Raw genomic sequence first — 19,410 nt, forward strand, 5'->3', positions numbered from 1 at the left:
AATGAATACTCACACCAATCCCTCAATCTCACAATTTCTTGGTCCAATATTAGCAGGTTTGGGTGTTCAGGAGTAGAAGGAAAGGTAAGAAAATCCTTACCCAAACACCCTCACTAGTCAATATTCAAATCAAAGACCTCTAGATTATGGCCTTGCCAAGTGAGCAGCATACTTAACTACTAATTACTATAGCTTGAAAACTTATATACAAGGTTGTCAAAGAATGATATACAGTTTATTTTCTACAAGGAAAAAAAAATAAGAAACTGCTAAAGATACAAAGAACTACAGGAGAAAACAAAATTGTGGAAAGAGAAGGAAGAAAAATAAATCCTATTTTCATCAAGCTGATGAGTATTTCACTCATAGCCTCTTGCCACTGCCCACAACTAGTCTACGCTTGGCACGGTCAAGAGCAATCTACTTCCTGCAGAAGAAAGAAAAACAAAACCTATTTACATCAAGTTGAGTATTTCACTCACAGCCTCTTGCCACATCTAGTCTACGCTTGGCTCGATCAAGATTGATCTCCTTCCTGCAGAGTCCATGCCATGTATTTTCTGAATGCTCACGCCAGGATCCGAGCTGTAAGATCGCCTTGTGTAACGCCTTCAGATTCACCAAAGGTACTGTGGTTGGTCTTCCATGAGCACACTGCATAAGAAAATCTAGCATCACAAGCCCGGGCTTCGTCTGCAGAACAATACTTAGAGTCCCACCCATGGTTATAAAACTTACTTGAAAACATAATGATGTTCGCTTCAGCTCCTCTACGATGAGGGAACATTCAGAAGGCAGGAGTTTGTCCCCAAACATAATAGCACCTTGAGTATAACAGCATATAGTAATGTTAACAAAGGAATTTTCGCAAATAAGATTGGTCCAATCAGTGTTATTGATAGAGTCGGTTAGGTCATGTAAGTATGTAACCAGACTAAAGTGGGCATGGGAAAAAATTCCTTTCTAAAATCCTTTCCCTTTGTGTACTAAAAGTCTTTCACTCTCCATTCGAGTCTTAAAGTTCGGTGTCAACAACCCTGCCGTAGTATACATTACAAATCAAAATTATTTCTCCATGATATTCTTCATTGAGGACTTAAAGCACAAGCCATAGAATGATAAAAAGTTTGAATTATACCTTGCAAAGTGGACAAAATAAATACAGTAACAAGATTTCCCATGTTTTAGGGATAGAAAAAGCAGCAAAAACATTAAAAAATCTGATCCCAAATTGGATTAATGCTGGAGAAAAAAAACATAAGAAAGTGAGAATTACATAAGGATTGAGGTCATAAATCCATACCCCTGCATGCTTTGTAGTTTAGAACTCGAACTACAGATGGTGGAATGGTGGATGACCCGTCAGTATCAGCAAGCTAATACAATTTATAACAGCATAGTAGTGGAAATTTAGCTTGGAGAAAAGTTTTGTCAAATAAAATATGGAAATTATTATCTTAAAAATTTTAGTCAGAGTATATGCTTACTTGTTCAAGATACTCCACTAAATCTGCATCATTGAAGATTACTCCCAAAATACATGGTACCTATAGCAGTCAGCAATCATATCAGAAAAAACAGCATAGAATGCCTTTAATTCTCTCCCTACCTTTCTCTACGTCTCAAGGGAAAGAAAAAAGAGGTCACAGTCAGTAAACACCAGAAGGATGACAAAACTAGTTTGCTGAGTACTACTTATAACAGCATGCTTGCCTCTTGAGGCAGTAGATGACCATTATGCACCACTACCCAGCTGCTTACCTAGGACAATCTAGAGATGATACAAAATCAAAATATATACCACTTACAAACTCGAGAGAATTTTTTTTTTGAAATATATAAAATAAAAAAGTAAATACCATCAATAGCCAACACAACATATATAAACCCTATGTACACTTTTCCATGTGTCTACCGGAAGCAACCTCTGCCAATTTTTACTAGTTTAGCATACGATACGTCTAGATCATCCAAATTCCATAACCTGCTAATGGGAATACCTATACAAGGTAGATTGTCCTTGCCTTCAACAGTCCCACATATAACTAATAAAGAACACAACCATCTATAAGATCTCATTTTAGTACTCTCAAGTCTAATTGTGTGAAACCTAGAGGAAACTGTTGCCAGCATGTTGGCCAATACCAGTGAAGTAAATACCAACTTCAGCAGTTATGTCATCAGTAGCCTGGTTAATCCCCAGCATGTAAAATATCATCCATATACAGCACATAAAATGACAATGAACATGAGGTATAGCAAATTATACACCAGGGTGATAATGTGATATTAGGCCAGGTTAACGTTGATCTGTCAGTACAAGAAAACATGAATTGAACACAAAGTAAGCCGGTTAATGTTGAGATTTTTTTTACTCTGCTGATTCAATCGGGCTAACACGATTAACCCATTTATTGATTTAATCATATAAGTTGGTTTTAGAGTTGAGTTTTCTATATATGAATAAGATATGTTACAGCCTGTTTATTTGAAACCGTTGGAAAAAATTCTATGATTTCAGTACAATAGAAAAGCAAGAATAGATACTATCGGAACTAAAATTTCAATATACTAAATTTAAGGAGTTGACCAAACCAAAATTAACATGACAGCACAAAGAGGAGAAGTACAAAGTGGAATAGATTTATGCAAAGAAAACTAATCAGGTTACACGGATCAATGCGACTAAATAATTAATTAAACAAGTCAGGTAAGTGTCAATTGTCTTAACCCATCTAATTAATTTGGTTGGCGTTGGTGCCAAAAGATTCTCGACCTCTTTGTGTTTGGTATGAACCTGACATGACATAACCCTTTTACAAGCTCCAAATGTACGTAAACAATATATTGGTAATGGCAACCAAGCAGGCATGATCCAGCACTCCTGACCCAAAAGAACTATAAGATAAAACAGATAATAGCATGATATACTGCATTATATGATAAAAGGACACACGTTATTACTCGAATGCATTGTCTTAAAATAGATGCCAACAATAACAAAAATAAAAACACTGTCATTAAATTAGATGTCAACCAATAGCAGAGGAAATAGTATGATTACCGCAGTCAGCGTGAGATGAGATGGCCGCTCATTTAGAAGATTTAGATTCCTACAAAAAGGCATGATCAAGCAAAGAAAAAAGATTAAGGTGAGAATAACATTGACAGCGTTATTTAGAGTGTTTGGTAAGAGCATAATGGGAAACTATACAGAAAAAAATTTCTAACTAGATTCACTTAAAGTAAAATAGTAGATCAAAAGGGCTTCTAAGGGTGTTTGCTAAATTGTTCCAGGGTTCCGTTGGTGGTCTGCGTAACTCACCAGAAGCAAGTGGTAACTAACATAATTGGAGGGATGGGAATAATGGGATGGGTGGACAAGGCTGGGAAGAGGCGGACAATTCTAGAGAGAACAGTGCTGATAATGGGATCGGATGTCACGTAATACCAAGTTGCACTAGGGGAATGACATGTCAGTCAGCTGCATCTGTTTCCTTCTTTCACATGAGAATGTATCTCACCTTTAAAGAGACAAACATTGTGGCCACTGACAAGGAAACCATCAATGACACTTTCAGCCGATGTGCATGGACACACATTCTTGTTTCATGCACATTATGTAGTGTTACATATGCCTGTACATGTGTGTCTCTGCTGCATGTGAATATGCACGTCCATGACGTGTCCTTTTGATACTGTAGCGGTCGATGGAAAAAATTATTTTAATGCTACAGCTATGAGTGTGCTCATGCAACGCTGTGCACACGCTGAAGATTGTGCGTCTCTGTGTGTGTGTGTGAGCGTGTATTTTTGTTTTCATGAATTCTTGAGTGCATACGGAAACAGAAACCGTTAAGAAGGAAACAAATGAGGAAAAACATTACTTGGCAAATGATCCAGAATCCTCAAATATGCTGCATATCCATCCCCAGTGTTTTATGTGCCCAGCATATTCGCACAGTAGCTGGTAGGCCATTTCAGGCAAAACCTACAATGCAAGCTTCAGAAATCAGCACTCGGAGAAAGTTGTAAAATTTGTCAATTACAAGAGGCCCCTATAGTCTCTCCACCATGGGCCTTCCCCCCTTTCCATCAAAATTTACATCATACCAAGTCTTTCTCTTTTTCCAGATAGCTTATTGACTTCATTTCACCAGAAAGAACCTGAACATCAACAAGTCAGCTATAAGCAGACAATATCTTAAAACTAGTTTAACCCCCCCCCCCCCCCTTTAAAAAAAAAAAAAGAACATACAACATTCTGCAATAACTGCTTAGAGTTAGTACCTGCTGACGCATTTCTTCAAGTTGAATTCTCTCATCTGCAGCATGCTGAAAAGAGTAAACACCAAGTTATAGGTCCAACCATTAGCAAGACACTGATGAGTGAAGTCAATCTCTAGTACTGTTTGTGCCTCCCAATAAAGATACAAGAAGTGTAAAATTAAACAAATCGAATTAAGACCAGTCCTTGAAGCAAGAAAAAAGAGTTACAGTCATCCACGTGCTTAAGATTACATAACTAGGTATAAACTGAATAATCAATACCCCTCATGTTCACATCAAAGGCTTGCATGGCCATTTACTAACAAGAAAGACCTTAACTAGCTCAATTTATCTAGCCTCAATAAATGCTCAAAAAAATTCTGCTAAAAATTTATGAGCACCTGTCAATGAAATGTCAATCATTCAGTGATTAAACAAACTAGGTAACCAACCACCCAACTACTAAATGTAGTAGGGGGGTCGATTAGACAACATATTTTGACAAAAATTTCTAATCTTTGTCCCCTAAATATCTAATAAATTATCTAATAGAATAAGTCCCTTATTTGTTGCGTGCATGATAAAAATAACAGTTAGTGATCCCCATTAGGCTTTATTTGACAGAACTTGCTAAAAAGTTAGTTCTAAGATGAAAACTTAGCTGTAAGTTGTTTGCTAAATAAATTGATTTATGAATTAAATATTCGGCAAAACTAGCTCCAATAGTCCCAGACTGGTGCAGGAACGTGTGCTACAAAATAAGCCACACTCCCCTAGTGTGAAACTAAATAGGTAATGCCAAAAGAAAAAAAGAACTAAGAAATCTGCCCCACTAACATGAAGTAGTAAATCAACAGCCAACGCAAGTGGCTTCATCTTTAAAAAAAACATGCAAGAGAAACAGTCAGCATTAGTAACAGACCTGGTCAAGCACCACTAAGGTTCCGCTTGCCACAACTGGAATGAACTTACTATCAATCTGCGAAAGCACCTTGGCATTCTCCAAGCCACTTCTTTTGATAGATTTCGGAACTAATGAATTACCAGCAAGATCAAGCAAACAAGATTGAATATCCAGAATTTCATTTTCATTTCTAGGTCCATTCAACCTATCTCCAGCCTGTGTCAATATTTTGAAAATAGTGCTTAGAAACTCACACATTTGCAGTACCTTTACAGCAATATATCTTCATATTAAACTTACTCTTAAGTAGTTGGCTATCTCCTTCAATCTAGAATCAGGACAGCCTTCTCGCCACTTAGTTTGTGAGCTTCCGGAATCCTGAACTTCCTTCAAGTAGCCTACATTGATCACAAAAACATTGACCTTAGCAGATTAATTAGAGACTACGGGGAAGGGTAATTTAGGCTTTATCTTAATGAGTAGCCTAGGGAATAAGCTAGGGAGTTATGCTAAGAAAATTACTCTATATATAGGGTTAATTAGAGAGAGAAAGGGGTGTTGAAAATTGTTGAGAAAAATTGGGTGAGCTTATAAAGTTCAATGGGAGAGAACAAGCCTCTCGAAAGCTTGTAACTAGCATTTTATATTGCTGTAATTTCTGTTTTTCAATCAAATACTCATTTTCTTCCTTAATTTCTGCCATTAAAGTGTCCAAGCTATGTTAGTTCATAGCAGGGCCATGGCTTCAAGATAATACTCCAACTTTTCTAGAGATTGGAGAGGCAAGAATTAAGAACTCTTTACTACAATATGCTCCACTCTTGTGGACTACAATCTATAATTACACCAAAGAATTTTTTTTGCCAGTGGTTAAAAGCCAGAAGACAAATCCCACATCTTCCTCCTTGTTGCACAAACAGGTACAAAGAATACAGTTTCAAAAGGCATTGTTTCCCAGAAAAATGTTTCAAGCTTCTAGGCCTCACCTCAAGGCTCAGCAGAGAAATTACTAGGCCCTTTCTATAAATTGACATAGCTTAAGCATCATTACTGGCAGAAAATAAGGAAGAAGAAGATTTGATTGATAAACTGAAATATAGCATAATGTAAAGATTTTTAAGCTTTTGAGAGGCTTGAATTCTCCCAAATGAACTCTTAAAAGCTCACCAAATTCTCATCAATATTCAACATGTTTTCTCTCTCTCTCTAACTATCACTATATAGGTCACAAGTCACAACTCTCCGTCTTGAGTCTTTTCACGCCGTAGTATAAAAACCCGAAATACGAGTAGGTCTCATCACAAGCCTACCCCCCAAGCTATAAGCTCTCATGAGTTCTGGGAATGATTTTCCCCTAACAAACCCCCTAGCATATTCCCCAAGTTACATATAACTAACTACAGAAAATCTCTAAAATACCCCTCCCCTCTGATACCAGTTCATCGCAGCCCTACTCTATAAGCACACGTATCAAGTTCTAGAGGAAACCTTCTGAACTGTGCTCCAATAATCTAATGGCTGAAATTAAGATTAAAAAAAGTCATATGTCTCTAACCAAAAGTTTACTTTCCACATGGATGCAGAGTGTACTGCACTATGGTTTCCTAGCTAAATCAATTAGAGCCCTTTGCAAGTATAAACCAGAAAGGAATCCTATTTCAGAAGTCTTAAAAAAACCATGCTAGTAGATCTCACCAAGTCAGAAATTAGAGGTACAGGTTTTCACTTTAATGGGACCTTTTGTTTGAGATTAAGTTCGGAGGAACAACTGTATTTGAGTTCTTTTCATAATAATTCGACATCCTCTATGTCCTTGCTTTCTAAATTCTACCCCCTTCATCCCATAATGAAGATATGCATTATTATTCAGAAACATCCCAAACCAAAAGTGGCATTTTCGTTTCAGGCAGTTACGCTATATTCATTCTAAAAATATGCTTCAATGCTTGCCTATTTGAGGTAATACATGCTATAGATTGGAAAAGCAAGGGAAAATATGTTCCAAACTTCCAATCACATAGGCATCTTAACAACCACAACAAAACTAAGGAGGAGCTTTTATTATGGACAAACAGCATATTGGAAAACTGTATCTACAAGTAATCAAATATACCACTGCTGAAAAAGGGAGACTCTGTCCTGCCATCTTGTGAGCAAGCACTGACTTGTATGGTTTTTGAGGTTTCCTTCACCATTTGTCTGGAAAAACCAGCAGAGCATAAACATTTACGTGTTCAATAATGAAACATGAGCATTCAAGTCTAACAACAGAAACAAAACACATACTCAACATAGAACAGTGACTCTTCCCCAGATCTGATCCCATCATGCCAGTGATTTACACTAGAAGATTGTGCTGGTCTATGTGGGTGCTGCGACTTGTCTCTTTCTGCACATAACCCAACATGCAATCTCGGTTTATCCACACTTACATTGCTAAACAGATCTACAGCCTACAGAAGCATCTATCCAATTGCAATACCTGAGAAAATGCAAACTCGGGGAGCTGTCTGCAAAGCAGATCTTTTAGTTGTAGAAATTATAGAACTCTTCACCGAGTGAAATCTCTTCCTGCCCCTACAAAATGGAGGAGCTGAAAGGCTCCTTCTTGGTCTCCCGGAGCTTTCTGATTCTAAATCACAGTGATTTGGCTCGAAAACTTGATATCTTTGGGGATTGGGTTTGGGACCTCGATCAGCAGTTACAGGTGAAAAACAGCACACTGATGGCTTGTACGAACTTGAGTTGCTTTGGAAATCCAGACATGGAGATGAAGTTCCATTAGCTACCATTAATTCACATCTGGCAGTAAAGAGGCTATCAGAACTGTCATAGTTCCTCCCTGGCCTTCCCATAAGAATATTGTCCTGTCCAAACTCTTGACACCCTTGCAAGTCCATTTGGATTCCTTTGTTGGGGGATATCAATGGACTCAAACAGACTGATGAGTCCCTACACCTTCTGTCCATTGAAGGTGAATATATTTCTTCAAATAAAGGATTACCACATCTTATAGAGGATATTTTATCAACATTTTGTCCATGTGGGGAAGATTCCCATACGCCTTTTTCAACACCTGAAATTTTACATGTGAAATATGGTGTTGAATTCAAACGACTTGTGAAAGTGAAATTCTTGTTGCTACACCTATCACCAAAACTCCTGCAATAAGATTTCTCTGTTTCATGATTGAAATTCTCAAAACCATCACTATTACTTGCTCCTGATCTCCTCTGGAAACCTTCATTAGGAATAATATTGTCAGAATCCCAATCAGCAAAAGGATATGCAATTGCAGATTGCTGACCACAGTTTGTGGAAGAAGAGGGGAAGAGTACTCTGCCACCTTTACTTGGAGATACTAAAGGGTACTCTTTATCAAAGGATCTTCCACGGAATGGTGATGGAACATCACATTCCTTACGAACAATGTCAATATCCTCCCTTGTATGACTTCCAATATTGAATTTAAGGAGTGGCCAAGTATTTACTATCTCATCGCAAGATTGATCCCTTTGAAAAATATCAAAGTTCTGACAAAGGCTATGAGCATCTCCACTGCCATGAAAATTGCTACAGTGTCTCTTGGCCTTGACATTATCAATCTGAAACTGGGACTCCTTATCAAAGTTCAAAGGTGTTTGAAGTGGATTCTCCCATGAGCAATTCTGCAAAGACAACTCCCCCTGATCATCATTGGCCATCATCAGGTCATTTACCGGAATGAACTCAGGACTGCAAATGCTACCGATGTCACGGCTCCCAGCATATGGATCATCTAAACTGACCTGATCCTTCCATCTTGAACTGGAGAGACAATTCTTCACATAGTCGGACTCTCTTTGTATAGTAAAGATATCACTTCTCGAAGAATCTCTACTCGCAAGTTCCTCATCAGACTCAAAAAGACCACTTCCCATACCATCTTTATCATTAAAATTGCACTTGGAGTGAGAACCATCCTCTAATACAGTAAAATTAATCCGATGAGGAGACTCCCTCTCCGTTTCTGATTCCCTAAATTTCACAGTGATGCTTTCTGAATTCATGTGCGGCCTACAATTGTTCTTCCAAAGAAACAAGTTAAAGTCATCGACTTGCATTTCCAGTGAATCTTTAGTGCATGCATGATGATCCTCGCTATTCTGGGTTCTACGTCTCTTTTTAGACATTTCACAGGTCTTCAACCACCAATCTGCATCAGAAGAAAACCTGATTAAATTATCTCAATGCATGAAACATGCATTGTTCTCTTTCCCACTGACGGGGAGATGAAAGTAGAAAGAGTAAGTTTCCTTTGTTTAGGCAAAAGATGTTACATAATGATCGATGGCTAATTTCTCAAGGAACAGCTTAAAGACTTGAAAAGATTCAACTAAAGTTCATTAAAAAGGTACAGAGAACCTTTTTCCACTGACGAAGACATTTCAACTACTTTCTCTATGCCATCTTTCCTGATATGGTCAGCTTCATGATCATGACAAATCCCTGGAGAGAAAGAAAGACATAGACATGTGATAGGCCATTCATCTTGAAAATTGAGCAAGCAACAGCAAAAGAAAATCAGCAATTTTATTACCCCTCTTTCTTTCCTCACTCCACAAGGACGTGACTGATTTTTCAATAAATGCAAGTACAGGAGCCCAATCCTACAACACCAGATTAAATCTTCAGCGGCGACAGAAGTTGAGAATTTAATTAGTCAAATTGTAACAAAAATGTTAACAAATGAAGAAAAAACAAAAGTTGCAACTAAATCAAAAATCACAGTAATATTCTAACGAGCTTGCACAAATACCAACCAGAATAAACAAGAAAATGATACCTTGAATTCTACAGATGCCCTCGAAAATTCAAGGTTCAAACCGTAGGAATAGCGAGGACAGGTAAGATTCAAACAGTACAATGGACCTGCAGGTGCTTGAGACCTCTTCTCACCTCTGTCACCTCTCAACTGGTCATAGCCCATATCCGCCAGACGATTCAAGACTTTATGAATTGGGCCTTTAACCACAAACCTTGAGTTAACATCTGCATATGTTAAGGCCAGTGATATTCAAAGGATGATATGCTCATCTGACCATCTAAATTTCCACTTGAATTTCAAGTTTATATTTGATATCAAACTTTTGGATACATATATATTGAACTGCCTGCAAAACATAAAAAGAACTGTCAGGTAAAAAAATTATTTCATGCCGGTTAGTGTATGCTTAAACAATTACAACATACTCCCTCCGTCCCTAAATAGAGTGCCCATTTCTTTTGGGAACAAGTATTAAGAAGAAATCATGTGTAGGACCTTAGTTGTATTAAATCATGATTAAATATAGAAGTTAGTATACTTTTATTAAGGAAAGAGAATGCAAGCCATGTAAGAAAGTGGGTGATATTATGAAAATTGAAAGCAAAATAATATTTTAATTGGTGGACCCATACCAAATAAGGAAATGGAAAATCTATTTGGGACAAACATAAATGGAAAAATGGGCACTCTATTTAGGGACAAAGGGAGTAGGTACAAAGAGACTGACCTTCGAAGCGAAAGAACTGGACAGAGCAGATACATATCCTGTAAGTTTCAAAGATCCTTCTGAAAAGCTCAGCTCATGTAAACTAGAGGCTTCAATACCAAAATTGCTGCACAACAGTGACAAAGGAGAAGAGCAACTACGTGTGTAAAGCATATCATCTCCGCTGCATTTAGACACCATCAGATACAATTGCGGCATATGCATATCTAACCAGAATATAATTATAGTTATACATTTGACACACCTCTCCAAATCAATGACTTTGAAGGAAACCTTTGGCTGCACAAGGGCAATCCGTACTGCACATTTTTTAACTGAGTGCAAAACTTTCTTGGCACTACAGCAAAAAATGAACCACTCACACAAGCATACAATTAAAGGAAACCCTCAGATATTACTTTTATATTATCAATTACACATTGAGATCATCATTAAAAAGAAGGATACCTGCACTGCATTTGTCTTCTCCTCACAGGTTGGTTGTAAAATAAATCACGGACAATGACTGTATATATTTAGATTGCCAAATTCCCATGTTTTGAATAAGAAAGATAAGTGAGAACTTCCACCAAAGCCTTGAAAGTATCATAAGGAAAAAATTGTGCAAGAAGACAATTTGTCATTTTGTCTACAGAGTACAGATTACAGCAAAAACTCAAAAGCACATGAGAAAAACAGTTATGTGAAGAAGAATTTTGTGCAACATTCAGATCAAATTAGAGGGTTATAAAACTGTATGAGTGGCATTTTCCTTTGCGGATCTAGTTATCAAGACATAAGTAGCAGTCTCGTGGGCCTTGATTATGTGGCAACTTACACTTAAAATTTTCTTCAGTTCTATTTCTTTTTTATTTTTTTTATTTTTTTTTTTTTTTGGGGGGGGGGGGGGGGAAGGGAATTAGTACAGTTGAGTACCTCATCCTTTCCATTTTGTCTTCATTCAGTTTAAGTCTTTGGACACCCAAAACCCTTCCCCAAAAATAAAACAAAAGATGCACTAAGCCCTGGCATTGTGATAAAAGAAGGATAACAAATAGTTTTCAAAAGAGCATCCTTCTTAGACAAATACTGTTGCTCAAAATTCCAGATCTAAAATGCAAGTCAATTGAAAAAAGCTAAAAAAAAAATGTCAAATGAAAGAAAAGAAGAAAACATTTATTTACGTTATGTTACATGACCAATTCTGCCTCGTGATATCGAGGCAGTAACATGTTGGTTAGGAGAAAGCACTGTGTCGACCCACAGAAAGAGAATACATTTAAAGAGATAGGTCCATAATATCACCATGGAAGGAAGCACATTACCAGTTGTGCCGACATCATGCCTATCATTATCAATACTGAGACAAAGACACTTGCGACCCTGAAAAAAATCCAAATGTGTTGTGACCGAGAAAACAAATGAGATGATCCCATGAATATCCAAAGTTCCAGACACTAAGAAATGGAGGATGAGACAGTAAGTCATTCTTACCTTCATAACTTTCCGATACCCATTGGGCCTCCCCTGAACTCTTGTTACAATTTCCACTAAAGAGATATCAGCAATTGAGCACAAAACTTCTCCCCGAAACCCAAAGTTTCCCACACAAGAATCTTTTTCATGAAAATGCTGAAGTTTTGATGTTGCTGCATAAAGTAACCACACATTTAATTAAGATCTCAAGGACAAAACAAAATCATAGGATAAGAATGCAAAATTCCTGGAACCTTATCTTAGATCATAACATTCTATTGTTACAATTTGGAGGAGGGTGTAATGAGACATCTAAACTTGACCTAAAATTAAAGACTCTGCCCAAAACTTCAATACTGACTAAGTTATCGACAACGTCGAACAGTTACATTCTGCTAAGACAACATAGTTTCTCTTCCTCTTCTCACTCTCTCTTCTTCACCCAGCTCAACCATCTTCCTCCAGTAAACCAAGCTACCTCAGCTGCTATGTAGATATACATGACAACAACCATAAAAAGTTGTGGCCATACACACCAGCCGGAGACATCGTCAGGCATCCATTTCAGCACCCCCAGAACATTAAGCTATACTAGTTTTGGCCATAAGGCCCTAAACAGCATCTTAGTCATGAGCTTAAGTTTAAAAATGCAGCTGCAGCAGACCTATTAAATTCAATCCTTGCAGATTCAAACTAACTCTTTTGCATAGACGATGGAATTGAATAAGATTTACCCAGATGAATTTGTATATGCTTAAACTCAGCGGCCATATAAACAAGCTTCAAATATCAAATATTTGCTTCATTCAATAAATTTAAACATCACAATATTAAGATGTTCAAACCATTACCCTTTAGGGAAGAAGTTAAACATATAAAGATTGTGAAAACAAATCCAATGTGATAGTACAATTAATTATTCTAAGTCTAGCATTGCTTCGCTAGCAGCTCATGAACATGTAGGAAATTCAATGTAACAGGTACGTATGATAGAGGATGCATGGACCTGTAGGAAATTCAATCATGCATATGCTTGGATGACGAACAATTAAATTGCTAAATTAAATGCCACAGTTGGATAAGTGTGATTCTTTGACTATAAAGTATTTGCAAAATAGATGTGCTATGCAGTTACTGTAATGTTGAGAAAGATCTTATCTATATTCATCAATTCTGAAGAAATGAACACTACTATCCATCCACCAATCACCATTGCTACAGTTGTGCCCAATATTTTCCACAAGTGGTTCTATGCAACAAATTTACTGCATAAAAGTCAGCTGAAGAGAGAATGGGAGTCATCAAACAGGGAGATCAGAGGGAGTAAAAATTGTTACTTCCTATTATTAGGTGCGGGAAAAAAGGAATCCAATCCACACAAAAAAGTCAACAGGTAGCATATGGCATGGATATTAGTTCTTCAAATAGCCAGTCAAAGACATTTTCCCCAGCATCAAAATTGTAATGATTTTACGTGAAGGAAAGATTGGAAACTTAGGCAGTCAAAATATTCAATCTTGCACAATGTCAAGAAGTTCATCATCTAGAAATTAGAGCATATAAATGTAATAGACATAACATATGAAAATGCATGGGAAGGCATGGGTTCTAACAAAGAACGTCCATATTACCATATCGTTCTCCCAGCAACACAAGTCCATCCCGGCTGATACCGAATCCTGCATAGGCAACACATACAACAAGCCATTTAGTGTTATGAGCAACTAGCTACTCTAACTTGACACAAGTCAACAGAGAATATTACAGACCATCATCTTCTACTTTAACATAGCCATTATTAACAGCGACAGAGACTGATACCTGAAACAATACAATGGTTGTTAAAATCCACATACCCAATACCATATACGTGCTAAACGATAGAACTTGAGAATGTTTCATCTTCTGCTTTAGCACAACCACTGGTTAACAGGATAACAGCCACAGACACTGAACCCTCAAACAGATGGATAATGGCTAATCAAACCTAGGGTAATCGATAATAGATAACGTTCGCATGTAACTACTCGTGTAACAAGAGGAAAAACCTACCTTTGTTGCACCAGCATCTAGGCTGTTATATATGAGCTCTTCGACAACAGTAGTCAAGCAGCTGATGATGAACCCCGAGCGCACCATACTTTGGACAGCCTCCGACAAAGGCTTGATGGTTTCCATCAAGACTACACCACAACTAACCAATCCCTTTGGCCATCCACACTGTAACTTTCACAATTACTGAATACTCATCGAGGGAAAGAAAAACTGAAGGTGCAACAAATATCTACTTTGACCACGAATTATGACCTTTATATAGATTAAAATAAAAATCATGTGGGTTCTTGTTAGTTGTTACTTGCTACTTGTTAGATTTATCTCAATATTAATATATAATTCAACGCATTAATGGTTAAAGCAAATAAGACCATGAAATTGCAAGTATTGCATGAATTACAAAAAGGATTAGTACTACGGCAGTGGCGTAACCAGGAATTATGGGATGGGTGTACGGATGAGAAAAACCAAATCAAACAAAATACAATACTTGAGTTGATTTACGACTAAAAATTCAAATCAAATCAAACTACAATGCCAATATCAATTAATGATTCAAATTACAACTAATTTAAAACGACAAAAATACATAAGTTTCAAAGAATTAAAAATTACAAGTGCATCCACTTCTCTTCCAAAAAGATTCTAAACTTTTGCTTTTCATCTCCCAAATCTAGTATAAGTAAACATATTATTAGATATTAATTCCGAAGTTCCTTTTTTCAAATTACATTTCACAACATCTAATTCCAAATTCAACTAATTTCAATTCACAACCTCTATTTCAATTTTACAATTTCTAATCTCTAATTTCAATTCAAGTAATCTCTAATTTCAATTCAAGTGATCTCAATTTCATATTTCACAATTGCACAACATTTACATTTCATTTTCATAATTTCTTATTTCAATTCAAAATATCAATTCACATCAAAATGAGAAGTATAATTTATAAATTAGCAGAAAATTAAAGCTGAATTATTTCATCTTCTAACACCCTTTTTAGATTATTTAAAAAAAAAATCCTTCTCAGATCAAATAACCAATCTTATAGTTTCAACAAATCCTATCTAGCTGTACAAGCTTGATTCTTTTCCTTCAACCCTTGTCAAATTCTCTTCTTATTTATCATTTACTACCCCGCTTTTTCCTTTTTTTTTGGTGACAATGCTATTTTTAACTCAAAAATTCATCATTCCCAGGAAAACCCATATAAGATAATTTATTGGGTCACCAAAATCTCGGACATTTCAACCTCAAACACACTATACAAGCAGCAAAAGAGGGTTTCAGTGGGTTCGACCGAAACCCCACAATCTGGATTTTAGTTTTTTTAAGGTATCATACTAGTAAATATAATTAAAAGATTCTTACTCGTATATTCAATGGTAAATTACAAAATTAAATCTTAAAACTTTAGATATATGGTAAAATTAATCCTAAACAAACCTTCAAATCTATGGAATCGTCAAAAGATTCGTCAATTTCTTTCCTCGAAAAGTAACCTGAATTGATGCTGGAAATTCGAAAAGAAAACTGGAATGAATGGGTGAAGATGAATGTAGACTGTAATCGGATGGAATTTCCCTTGTAATAGCAGGCGAGGGTTACCGCGAATTCCACGGATTGCAATTTGAATTTGGAGGGTAGGGTTACCAACTTTTTCTGTAGTACTCTAGTAGTATTAGTTTTGGACTTTCGATATGTCAATTTTAAGTAGTTTATTACAAAATCAATTTAATTTTTATCCTTAAAATAATTGATATTTGAATTATTGTAATACATATAATGATTAAAAATTTATTGAGCCACACTTAAGAGTTGATAGAGACATAGAGTCTAGGCTACCTCAACTTGATTCTTTAATATATCGAGTCGAGTTCAAGTTGGTCAACTCAATTAGCATTGCTAGTCATGAAGTAAGTGTAATTACCTCTTTTTTTTTAGTAAGTATAGAGTAAGATCGTCTTCCTATAAAATTATTGCAAGTCCGCCTCACTTTGCTCCTTGAAATGGTCACTTTGTGAATTAAAAGGGTCACTCTACGAGTTAAAGGAGTAACTTTAAGATAGATTACCTTCGTGTCTCAAAGATGTCATTAGTACCATGAGTGACCCTTTTACACAGTATGTTACCTGCATCTTACCACAAAGCATGGTAAGATGTTCTTATAATAGATTTATGTTTTTTTTAGGTTTTTTTTTAGAGGAAAACCCAGCGAGGGTTAAGTATTTATATCAGCAAAAGCAATGTTAATAACGTCCACCGGAACATCATCTTCCCAATTACGCCAACCAATCTCCACGGGTTGGAAATGGGCTAAATAGTGGGCCACTTTGTTCCCGGCTCGTTTTACAAAAGACCGAGCAATAGTATGAAAACTAGAAGACAAATGGAGAATATCCTCAATAATAAGGGAAAGATCACTAGCTCCCGACACATCCTTTTTTTAAAGCTTGAATCACAGCTAGACAATCACTTTCCACGACGAGCTTAGAAACTCCATTCGCGACATCCCCCCTCCCCCCACTTCACGCCGGCCAAGACAATTTTGGCTTCCGCAATACATACATCCCAGCAGACACCGTGATGCAGTACCGCACACCTTTTCACGAATCCATCCTCATCTCGGCACACTAGTCCCGGCCCACTTTCCCACTCACCCAACAAACCTGCATCCACGTTGATCTTGCACCAGCCTACCGAAGGCTTTAACCAAGCCGTAGGATGACAAGCAGCCAATCGCGAGCTCGTAACTCCTCCCCACTTGCCGCCTCTCACACCTCCTTTTCAACCATTCTAGCATAGGCCAAGAGAATCTCCAGGTCAGAAGTCACAACTCTCCCTTTCCATTATTATCACCTTACATCGAGCCTCCCAAATTGCACAAGACAATGTGAGCAAAGCCTCGACATCCCCCTGCTTCATTTTCTCGAAGCACATCCCCCACCATTCCACCACGCTACAACATGCCTCCGAAACCACGCTCGGCAGTGAGCTAAGCTCCCAGACCCCCCCCTTGCCAGCCCGCATTGATAGAGGGCATGTAACCCTGTGTCCTCCAACGCTTCATACAACCCACAACCCGCCTCTATGATTTGAACTCTAACATGTAAATCACTCCGTGTTGGAAGGGCCTCAAGACAATCTTGTCACGCAAACAATTTAACCGTTGGCAACAAAGTCGCCCCCAAATAACTTTCCACACATCCGAAGCCATGGCAATTACCCCTGCACCTTCCCGCCATACATCCTCCACCAACGCCTTGTACGCCGATTGAACAGAATAGACTTCATCCTTCTCAAGATCCCAGCACAATGAATTTGAAGGCAATCTACAACTCAATGGTATTCTAAGCACTCGGTCAACCTCGAAGGGAAGAATATTTGGTTGACAATAACAACATTCCAGTCCTTCCGAATTCGGTCAATAAGTGCAGCCACTTCCAACTCAACATTCGCCTCACCCCTAGGGGATAAAATTTTGCGAGTTTGTGTACCTGGGATCTAAGCATCCTTCCAACTTTAATGTTTTCACCATCTCCAACTCTCCATCTCATGCCTCTCCGCAACGCCCATCGAGCTTCCCAAATACATCGGCCATCGCCATGTATAACTCGGGCACGACCCCAACTTAGCTTCCATAAAAAAGCTATTAGTGTACCACCCCAATTTTTCAATCACAATTTATACAAATCTTAATACAATAATCTCCCTTAATCAAATAGTCTTATAATTTGAATTGAAATTTCGGCAAAATTTCCTTTGGCAATAGAATAACTCAAACATGGGAAATACTTTGAACCTGTTTACAAACTCAACAAAATATAGGATTCTCAATCTCAAAACCTAAATCGTCGACACTGTCGCGGAAACAACCTCAAGAAGAAATCAAACCCAATAAAACTAATCAGTATTACAAACTAATCTAAGAAATCTTCAATCAAAACCTCAACAAGAATAACATAACCAATACATATTTAATCCAAATATAATTTACATTTTAAAGTCTTTGAATAGAAAGTTCCTCTATGAATTTTCGTCCTCACCTTAAACCTCGCGAATCCAACAAGAAACCTGCTTTAGTATCAACTGCTCACCATTATACAAAGTATATGGGACAACACAGGTTCAACCCCAAAGGGAAAAGAACAACACACAAAAAAAACACAAATACAACACACGTCAGCGAAAGCTGAGTACCAACACTCCACCTTAAATAGTAGGAACAATCAAGGCAGCGAATATATATTCCAGGAAACAGAAGTATAACTCAAATTTCCACTACATTCTTATCTGAAGTTTCCCCTTTATAAACTTTATATGTCAATCTATATCCATTCAAAGCCAAAGGATCGGATTCGTATCTCAAAGCTACATTAATTGTACTCAATGCTCATAATCCTAAACTTCCAAAACAAGTTACATGATCATGATAAGTAAAAGAACCATGTAAACCATGTAGACCAAAATAAAGTCAAATAAAACTATGAGCATAATAAACTCAATAAACACGGCTTATAGAGTTCTCCAGAGTGGTTTTTATTGGCCTACTATTTTCAAAGATGCTCGTGTCTTTTGTCTTTCTTGTAATGTATGCCAACGAACGGGTAATATTTCAAAGAGACAGGAGATGTCATAGATGGGAATTTCGGAGATTGAACCATTTGATGTATGGGGCATTGATTTCATGGGACCTTTTCCTTCTTCTTGTGGAAACAGGTTTATATTGGTTGCTGTGGATTATGTGACTACGTGGGTTGAAGCTGTGGCTTCAATTACCAATGACTCTAAGGTAGTCATGAAGCTTTTCAAGAAGAATATTTTTCCTCGATTCGGACTCTTGAGAGTCTTGATTAGTGATGGGGGATCTCACTTTCATCAAAGAACCTTCAAAGCTTTACTGAAGAAATATGGAGCCACTCATAAAGTTGGTTTAGCTTATCATCTTCAGACTAGTGGTCAAGTTGAAGTCTTCAATCGTCAGATCAAGCGCGTCTTGGAGAAGGTAGTCAACAGGTCAATGAAGGATTGGTCCCAAAAATTGAATGACACTCTATAGGCTCTGAGACCTGCTTTTAAGACACCTATAGGAACTACCCCATATCAATTGGTCTATGGCAAATAAAGCTTGTCATTTACCAGTTGAAATGGAGTATCTCTCAGCTTGAGCAGTTAAAGAAATTAACCTGG

At 37.3% G+C, this 19,410-nt stretch overlaps 1 protein-coding gene across 3 annotated transcripts; it reads right to left on the reverse strand.

The window, feature by feature from the left end:
- Nucleotides 1-169: 169 nt before the first annotated feature.
- LOC104895732 (DNA mismatch repair protein MLH3) lies at nucleotides 170-15,912 on the reverse strand. 3 transcript variants are annotated; one of them, XM_010682311.3, is made up of 26 exons: nucleotides 15,667-15,912; nucleotides 14,215-14,382; nucleotides 13,932-13,983; nucleotides 13,794-13,841; nucleotides 12,181-12,335; nucleotides 12,012-12,069; nucleotides 11,155-11,212; nucleotides 10,952-11,044; nucleotides 10,708-10,870; nucleotides 10,311-10,326; nucleotides 9,999-10,204; nucleotides 9,753-9,822; nucleotides 9,578-9,661; nucleotides 7,656-9,368; nucleotides 7,460-7,562; nucleotides 7,287-7,372; nucleotides 5,474-5,571; nucleotides 5,192-5,389; nucleotides 4,291-4,335; nucleotides 4,114-4,167; nucleotides 3,888-3,991; nucleotides 3,065-3,113; nucleotides 1,488-1,547; nucleotides 1,304-1,376; nucleotides 739-824; nucleotides 170-654 (listed from the first exon to the last, which is right to left on the reverse strand). In XM_010682311.3, exons 2-26 carry the CDS (start codon nucleotides 14,338-14,340, stop codon nucleotides 475-477), a joined length of 3,978 nt encoding a protein of 1,325 aa, XP_010680613.2. In that variant the 5' UTR covers nucleotides 14,341-14,382; nucleotides 15,667-15,912; the 3' UTR covers nucleotides 170-474. The 3 variants fall into 3 exon arrangements, 2 of the variants coding, with proteins under 2 accessions (XP_010680613.2, XP_048502492.2); XR_007275367.2 differs by having other exon boundaries at nucleotides 630-654; nucleotides 1,277-1,376; XM_048646535.2 differs by lacking the exon at nucleotides 5,192-5,389.
- Nucleotides 15,913-19,410: the final 3,498 nt, after the last annotated feature.

Source organism: Beta vulgaris, chromosome 6 (genome assembly GCF_026745355.1).
Source record: "Beta vulgaris subsp. vulgaris cultivar EL10 chromosome 6, EL10.2, whole genome shotgun sequence".
NCBI lineage: Eukaryota > Viridiplantae > Streptophyta > Magnoliopsida > Caryophyllales > Amaranthaceae > Beta > Beta vulgaris.

Coding starts and splice junctions, on each gene's coding strand:
- LOC104895732 (XM_010682311.3), bottom strand. CDS start 14,340: ATGGAAACCATCAAGCCTTTGTCGGAGGCTGTCCAAAGTATGGTGCGC. Junction 9,823..9,998: donor GGGCATCTGTAGAATTCAAG/GTATCATTTTCT, acceptor CTGGTGTTGTAG/GATTGGGCTCCTGTACTTGC. Junction 5,572..7,286: donor GTCTCCCTTTTTCAGCAGTG/GTATATTTGATT, acceptor TGATCAATGTAG/GCTACTTGAAGGAAGTTCAG.